The sequence below is a fragment of the Microtus ochrogaster genome, chromosome 2 (assembly GCF_000317375.1).
Source record: "Microtus ochrogaster isolate Prairie Vole_2 chromosome 2, MicOch1.0, whole genome shotgun sequence".
Lineage (NCBI taxonomy): Eukaryota > Metazoa > Chordata > Mammalia > Rodentia > Cricetidae > Microtus > Microtus ochrogaster.
Genome location: NC_022010.1, coordinates 65,868,803 through 65,877,531, shown reverse-complemented (window position 1 = coordinate 65,877,531; position 8,729 = coordinate 65,868,803). Strand labels below are relative to the sequence as shown.

Below are 8,729 nucleotides of genomic sequence, written 5' to 3'. Positions count from 1 at the left end.
TCATTTTTAACTTGATGGAATAAAGAAGTTTAGCCTTGAAAAGATGCCTTATTCCACTTTCTTGATTTCTTTTTAATCTGCGGGTTACCCAAACAAACAAACAAGTCATTTAGGGCTGTGAAATGAATTAGTCTTTGTTTAAAAATTCAACGAAGTTGGAGATTGATGTTACTTTGGCTTCTGTTTTCATGTGCTGACCGTAAAGATGGTGCTTTGTGGAATGGGGAATTTGCCTTTTTAAGGTTTGATTTTTTAAAAAAAAAATAGTTTTCTTAGGTTTTTGTTTTGTGGACGCATGTGTATGGGTCCACGTGGAGGTCAGAGGACAGTGCACAGGAGTTATTCTCTCCTTCCACTGTGAGCCCTGGCACTCAGCTCAGCTCTTAGGATTGGCAGCAGGCACCGTACACCCTGGCCCATTTCCCTGGCCCATGTTAAACTGGAAAACATTCTTTTTAAGTCTGGGGATTATTTCCTGATTATCTTCTGTGTCATAAAACACTGTGTTAAGTATGTCGGGGATACAGATGCCCACGTGGGTCCCTGTGGAGCTTGCTATTCCTCCCATAGCTCTACATGGTGGCCACCAAGTGTGGAAGCACAGGAATATGTAATACGTGGACTTTGATATAGCACATAAAAAAGTACTCTTTTGTAGTTCTACATTTTAATGACTGCTCTGTGTGTGAGTAGAATGTGATAAGCATCAGATAGATAAATTAATCGCGAATACAAGAGGAATAGGCGATTCCATTAAACTTGGGCTTCAGGGAGGCTGGAGAAGGACGCATCTGAAGCAGTCCTTAAAGCCTCTTCGGACATTTGAGAGGACGCAGAGCAGAGACTGTCTAAAGCATGGCATCTGGATTCTGACTCTCCCTTTCTTCCCTTCACAAGGATCGTAAAAGTGGCCGCACAGCCCTGCATTTGGCAGCCGAAGAAGCAAATCTGGAGCTCATTCGCCTCTTTTTGGAGCTGCCCAGTTGCCTGTCTTTTGTGAATGCGAAGGTAATTTTAGAAAGCCTCAGTTCTGGGCGGGCGTTGGAATGACCTTCCCACCTTCAAGTTCTCAGCTCCTTTCGCGGAGTTTCCCCTTCCTGATGAGTGTCATTTTGCTTCTTTGTTTTCAGGCTTACAATGGAAACACTGCCCTCCACGTCGCTGCCAGCCTGCAGTATCGGGTGACACAGTTGGACGCGGTCCGCCTGCTGATGCGGAAGGGAGCAGACCCGAGTACTCGGAACTTGGAGAACGAGCAGCCTGTGCATTTGGTTCCTGATGGCCCTGTGGGAGAACAGGTGAGGGCCATAGGAGGCGTGGAAATGCCTTTAGGCCCTTTGGTCTGAAATATAAAGAGGGAGGAGGTTGTACAGGGCAAAGGCCAGCTAGCCGGTGCCCTGCAAGTAGGCTGTTCTGAAATGGAGTGTTTGAAGTTCAGGCTCATGTAATAAATACTTAGCATGTATCAGATTTTATAATTCTGCCTATTAACTGGTCCTCCATAGGAAATTGAACCTAGAACGTGTTAAAATTATGCTGTGCTTATTAAGCATGGCTTTATTTTATCCTTAGGGGTTGAATAGTTTCCCATGAGTAAACTTTCCTCCGATAAGAACTTAATCATTTAAGAAATTATTTCTTACGATCTTCTCTTCACCCAGAGGGCATCAGGGCGATTGGTAGCTGTGGATAGGTGATTGCATAGATTATAAATTACAAATTAATTTATGCATGTTAGCCTTTTCTTTGATTCCTAGCTGTCATCAGAACCAAAATGTTCTAGTAACTCTTGTCTGTGGAGCTCTTTGGAGCATAGACACTTGGTAGTTTGTAGAAGTCCTCATGTATATTATGTCATTTAAAAATACAAAAACTTTTTGATAAGGTGTAACAGAAAAAAGAAATCAGTGCTTGGAAAGGACATGATTAGTTGGTTAATGGCAGCTCCCAAGCCCTGTATTTGCTGCTTATTGTGTAATGCCTCTCACACAGCGACATTCCGGGTCATTGCTGGAGGCTCTTGACTTATTGTTCATGGAGTGCCATCATTGTTTCTTCAGTATTGTGTGTGCTGTCATGGAGAGGGCTTCTCTCCTTCATTGTTAGCCTGAGGTCACTGGGCAGGCTTCCTTTTAGCACCTATAAGCAGCCACCACAAGCTTTTCTTCTAAGTCACTGCTTCTAATCTGTTGTGGGCTGACAGGTGGATACCACTGTTTGTCCAGCTGAAATACAAAGTCAGCCCCTCTAGATGAGTGTTGGCGCCTTCCTCCGACCCATAGAGTTACACACAGTTGCTTTAACACTTGGGTATCCTGGCCACTTGTCTTGACCGGGAAGTCATTGAGATGTCCTTGAGTGTGCAATGGGGACTTTGCTGTTCTTGTTACTGCGAGGTGGCTTCATGATAAGTGAGGTTATCTAATTCGCCACTGTTCTTGCCACATAGTGGATAGATCTTCTCACAGGCACCAGTGGCAGAGATTAGCAGAGGAATACAGACCTACTTCAGTTGCTGACTTTCAATTGTAATGGAAATGCTCTACTGTCTTGCCCTCAACAGTCATTACAAGAAACTCGAAATAAGCTGTGGAAGTTGTCATTTTAAAACCCTTGGGGCTGGCGAGCTGACTCAGCTATGCTTACAAGTTAGGGACGCTGTAGCGGGTGTGTGAGAGGAGAGAAACTCTGGAGGAAGTAGTGTAACACTTTGATTGTGAGAAATAAACTCCACCTTCCGTCTCTCTTCCAGATCCGACGTATCCTGAAGGGGAAGTCCATTCAGCAGCGAGCACCACCGTACTAGCTCCCTTGGCGTGGAGCCTGGCCAGCAACACTCACTGTCAGTTAGGCAGTCCTGATGTATCTGTACATAGACCATTTGCCCTGTACTGGCAAATGTAAGTTGTTTCTATGAAACAAGCACATTTAGTTCACTATTATATAGTGGATTACATTAAAAGAAGAGAAGACAAATATTTAATTTTCTTGGCAGATTTGCGTATTTCATACCCAGGTATCTGGGATCTATACATCTGAATTTGATCTGAATGGTAAAATTGCATTCAATAAACAGTAGATTTGGGGTAGGAAAAGACTCATGGGAAAAGACTTGATTTGTGGCATAAAGCATTGCCCGCGTGGCTATTGCCAGTTTCGTGGACTGGAAACGTGAAAAGAAAATTGAAAGCGTTTGAAAGGGAACAAGAAATTTGGATGTACTATTGATGCTTCTTTGGTCTGATGTGGGGTCTGGTGGTTAATACGCTCACCCTTGCACTAGATGAGAGAGGCCTCTGTGGTTGGGATGTTCTCTTTGCAGCTGTATATAATCGTTATGTTCACCTTTAATATGCTGTACATATTTGATTGGTAGCATGGACATTTGAAGTGTGTAAGTCAATAAAATAAAGAAGAGCTAGTGAATCGTTACCACCTTTAAAATTTTGCACACTCAGAGCAATTTTTATTGTGTGATCACCCAACTGTTGTTTTCACAGATAAAGCACTTGGGGAGTGGGTCCCAAAGTTGCTGTGGTGTGCATTGGAAAGAGACATGTTTGTATGTCATCTCATGTTCTTAGAGAGACCCTTTTTATGATTCACCTCTTAGAATTTGTGATTTGTACAAGTTGTTGAAGTTTTTGTTTGTCCTTAATAGAAATTATAGAAATTAAACATCGAAGCAAAGCTTCTTGTTTCTTGTTGTCAAATAGTAAAAATGTGCTGTGGTGTATATTATACTCTTCATAAAATGTTTTACCTTTTAGGAATGTCAATTCTTTTAACATTATTTTGCTTATGTTTGACATACCTGGAAGAATTTAGCTTTGATTGTACACTGATTCTTTGTGATAAATATGACCCACTAAAATGATGTCTTTTAATTGATTAACTTATCTTTGTAGCTAAATATTCATGTTCTTTTTTGTAAAAAGAGATTTTTTTGAATTGGATTGTTCATATTGTTTGATTCAGCATATCTTGTGGACAGAAGTTTGATTCAGATACTTGGCATCTGTAAGGTGGAATGACTCAGGCCCCTCACTGATAGAACTCATGCATAGGTTTAAATGAACATTAATAAACTCATGTTGTCTTATAATATGTATTTCCTTTTCTTGGTGCCTTATTTGTGTGTGTTGGTTGAAAACTACTATTTTTTTCCACTGTTAAAGATTGACTCTAGGGCCTTGTGCATGCTAGGCAAACTCTTTAACTACTGAGCTATATTCCCAGCCTAGAAAAAATACTATTAATGGCACACATTACCTGTCTTTCATATCTTTGAATTACTTTATTTTGAGAACATGCTTCCTGAAGTTATATGCCTTTTCATATCAAAATGGCTTGCCGTGTTCATGAGTAAAAGTTTAAGTTCTGAAAATACAAAATTTAATAATAGATGTTGTTGGCGACTCAGGAGCTTATATAGTAAAAAGGCTGAGAGAGGAGTTAGCATAGGATACAGTGTGGGCATTGCCAGGGTCATCCTGAGAGTATGTCAGTCTCAGGACAGTACCAGGTGGGAGTTCTTCCCCTTCCCCAACATTTCAGCTGCTGCACGTGTATCCTAGGGAAGCCAATCTCAGGACAGTACTGATGGAAGTCATGAGTTCTCTTCCTGGGAAATGTATGGAAGCATATATTGCACAGGACTGCCCTCTGATCAACGGTGACCATCTTCACGAATTCAGCTATGCCTGTTTGTCATAAAAGGTGGTCACAGCTGAGCTTATTGACGTGACCTCCCCTCACAGAAGCGTGTAGTAGGAGCGTCAGTGAGACTTCCCGCCACTATTCAATCATTTCTCCCAACCAGCTGTATTTCTGCCCCCATTGCATGTGGCCTCAGGGTCTTGGGAAGGGGCTAGTTAGTGTATTAGGCTGGGGAAGACTAGGAGAAGGGGTCCCATCTGTGTAGCATCATGGGCAGTTCATTCTGGGGGTATATTTTATTTATTTATTTATTTAGTGTGTGTGTGTGTGACTAATTTGGGTTCACCAATGCTCCTGTTAGTAACCCCTTACTCTGTAAGTTATTTCCAATGAACTTGTTGGATTCCCCAGGGAAAGCTTAGATGGGCATTGCTTAGACCCTTCCCAGAGTGCAATTCTCAAGACAGGATGTATACAGTATTAGGTGCTTCAGAGCCCCAGAAGAATTTTCTTCACAGGCCAAGTCTTCTTCCCTTTGCAGTTTTTCTTTTAGATAAATTCATTAGCATAGATTTTAAATGCACCTGGACAGATAACCGGAGCAGTAGAAACAATACAGCCTACTGAACATACCTACACAGTGAGTGTTTCTAAGTGAGCCTAAGTGTTCTCAGCTTCCAATTCTTTCAACAATCAACTTAGTGTTTAGCAAGGGCATGTGTGTGAGTGTGTGTGTGTGTGTGTGTGTGTGTGTTGTACACATGTATGTATATGCACATGTATGGGGGATACTGTGAAGCAAGGATGTAAGAGGTGTGATATGAAACTGGCCATAGTGGTACATGCCTTTAAACCCAGCACTCAGGAAGCAGAGGCAGTTGGATCTCTGTAGTTTGAGGCCAGCCTGGTCTACAGGATGAGTTCCAGGACAGCCAGGGCTACATAGTGAAAGCCTGTCTTGAAACAAACAAACAAACAAACAAACAAACGGAGGCATGGCGAGCACTTGTTTGAGGGTAGACTAGTTGAAACACCCTTAAAAACAAAACAAAAAGAGATGACTGTGGGAGATTCCAAAGAGAACTTTACATTTTGGAGGATTCAAGGTAGGATATTTGGGCTAGATATGAAAGAGTTGATCTTGTTGTGCAGAAAGGGAAGAGGAAAGTGAAGAAATAGAAAACTGCAAAAACTCAGGCACAGTATTTTGTGGGAAAAGGAGGTGATTTCAGTGTAGTTTGGTACATGCCAGCGGTGGTTAGAACCACTGGTTATGGAGAGTGGGTAGTACTATGAACAAAGGTTCACCATTAATGAATTGATGTTTAGTGTCTTTAGCTATGTAATTTGTGTCAATCATAGGTTAAGGATGAGGCCTAGTTGGACTCTTAAAAATTATTGTGTGCATCAGTATGACCCTCTTTGTAAACAACATTAGTTTCCCTAGGCTATAGAATCCCCACATGTCAGACACCAACTTTTACAACTTTGTTGTTAGTTAGATCAGTAGCATTTAGCACGGCAAGTGGAGAACTTTCTCAAATTCTTTAGTTTTAGAAGATATCAGCTTCTTAAATATAACACCAATGGTTTCCCTTTTCCAATAGCATCAGTTACTCTATTATTGAACAGTGTATTATTATAAGTTATTTTATATTGAAAGTATCCTCAGAGAGACATCAACTTCAGACCCTGACAAAGCTCTGAGTCACTGAACAAGGTTTGAGCTTCATTAGAATTGTACTGCTGGGGTCTAGGTTTTCATGGTAGAGCCCTGGCTTAGGCATCGAGAAGGAAAGGAGTGTCTGTCTTATCACTAGAGGCCCTGTGCCTTGCATAGTATCAGCCACACAGTAGATGTTCAGCAATTGGTTTTTAATTGAACCTGTGGTTTTCCAGTGCATTTCCCCCTGCCACATTGTATTCAAAGTGTATTTTATTTTTGAGATGGAGCTCATGTTTTAATCTGTAACTGCTTCTCCTTATTTACTATGCACAAATCCACTTTCATGGTCCATCTTAGAGCTCACACTACACTGTTGAGTCTGTAGCATTGCCTGGGTTGTAGATGAACAAGAATAGAGTAGTCCCACACTAGCTCAGAACTGAGTATAATAAAGGTCTCTTTATTTAGGGGGCGGACTCACAGATCACAGTCTTCTGCATGAGCAGGGAACAGGAACTGAATCCAGCAGCCAAGAGAGAGCAAGTGTGCACACTTTTTGGTAACCAAGATCACACCAACCTGGTCCAGCATCTCAAAGGCCATTGGCTGAAGGAGTTTCCCTAGCACCTCCCCCTTTGATCTAAATAAGAGAGTTCCAAACCCAATACAAAACTATATACAATAAGAACAGATATCAAGTATAACATTAGAATTACAACCAGCATAAACAATATTAAGCAAGAAACATATTCTAAATGTTTTAATAATTATTTTATTCTAAGAAGTCTAAGTCGTATTAGAAATGGCTTGACTAAGTCACGAGAGGAAAGTAACTATGACTATCTAGTCTTCAACCCTATTGAAGACCTGAGAAGGGAGATAATATTTGAATAGATAGGAAGTGCCACCAAGCAACTTCCAAAATACAATAAATGCAGAGATAACTGGCTACCTGGGCAATCATCCAAAGTCTCTTGCAATGTTGGGGCAACCAACTTTGGCTAAGGCCTAGAGTAACTGACAGTCCATTTCAGAGGCAGGAAAGTTTTCAAAACCATCTTACCCTGTCTTGGCAAGGTTTGACAGTCTTTTTTTCTTGTATCCTGCTTGTTCTGTCCAGACACTATGCATTTTGTCAGTGGTTGAGGCATGGGCAGTTCTTTGCCCAAAGGCCAGTTTTGCCAAGAAGAAAACAAGCTTCAAGTGGAGTGTCTTCGGTGCTCTCTCTCAGGAATAGATCAATGCTACCAGGAGCAATCATGTCTTATGTCAACAAAACCCTAAGTTATTTAAATGCCATATTCTACAGTTCTTTGAAGTGGTTGAAGATTACCTATCTATGCAGAATATAATCTTTATGTATCTAAAGAACCTGATTAGTCTAACTATAAGTCTGACAAACATGGATGACTATTGACCTATAATATATAATACCTGTATAACTTAAAGATTAGGACTTTATATTAGAATATTAAACACTCTTTAAATGACTGCAGCAAATGAGGACAATGATTTCAAAATCTAAACAATGTATAAGTATTTTGCTCAGAGGTATGTATAGCACAATATTGGTGTGGGAAGTCCTTCTGTATATGTGATTCTTTTTTTGTTTAATGAATAAAGAAACTGCTTTGAGCCTATAGCAGGGCAGAAGAGAGCTAGGTAGGGAAAGCTAAGATGAATACTGGGAGAAGAAAGATGGAGTCAGGGAGATGCCATGAAGCTGAGAGAGGAGAAAGACATAAGCTGCCAGATGGAACCTTGCTCGTAGGCCACAAACCTCATGGTAAAATACAAAATAATAGAAATGGGTTAATTTAAGAGATAAGAGTGAGCTAGAAATATGCATAAGCTAATAGGCCAAGCAGTGTTGTAATTAATATAGTTTCTGTGTGGTTATTTCAGGGCTGAGCAGCTGGGAACAAACAATCAGCTTCTGACAACACAACATGATAAAAACATCCTAAAATTGTATCAATATACAAAATGTTAAGCATTACGTATATAATATGACAAAATAACATTGAATGGGTGTACACATATTGTAAACAGAAATAAAAGCATATTCAATATAACAAAATTTAAATTTGTATCAATATACAAGAATCTATACCAATGTAAATTGTCTATAAATAATAGCTCACAACTATTCACTCTATGACTCACTATTATTATTAGTGTGAATAAGCTCACACTAATCTACCTATTATCCCACCTAATTTTCATTTTTTCCCCCAAAGATCTCTGAGCCTACATAATTTCCACCCTAACCCCCAACCCTATACTAGTTATAATCAAGCCCTATGATGTCCCTAACTCTGAGGACAAATTTTGTTGGGAGAGGGAATGTCTTCTACAATTACTTCCAGCTGTCATGGGAGCGATGTTCTTTTTATGGATCCTG

The 8,729-nt window shown here is 40.4% G+C and overlaps 1 protein-coding gene across 1 annotated transcript in view; it reads left to right on the top strand.

Annotated features, from left to right (window-relative positions):
• The window catches only part of Nfkbiz (NFKB inhibitor zeta), a 10,604-nt gene extending 6,517 nt beyond the window's left edge, over nucleotides 1-4,087 (top strand). The window contains exons 10-12 of the mRNA XM_026783723.1: nucleotides 898-1,008; nucleotides 1,131-1,298; nucleotides 2,753-4,087. Coding sequence (XP_026639524.1) covers nucleotides 898-1,008; nucleotides 1,131-1,298; nucleotides 2,753-2,806 — 333 coding nt within the window. The 3' untranslated portion in view covers nucleotides 2,807-4,087. The remainder of the gene's footprint in view (nucleotides 1-897; nucleotides 1,009-1,130; nucleotides 1,299-2,752) is intronic.
• Nucleotides 4,088-8,729: the final 4,642 nt, after the last annotated feature.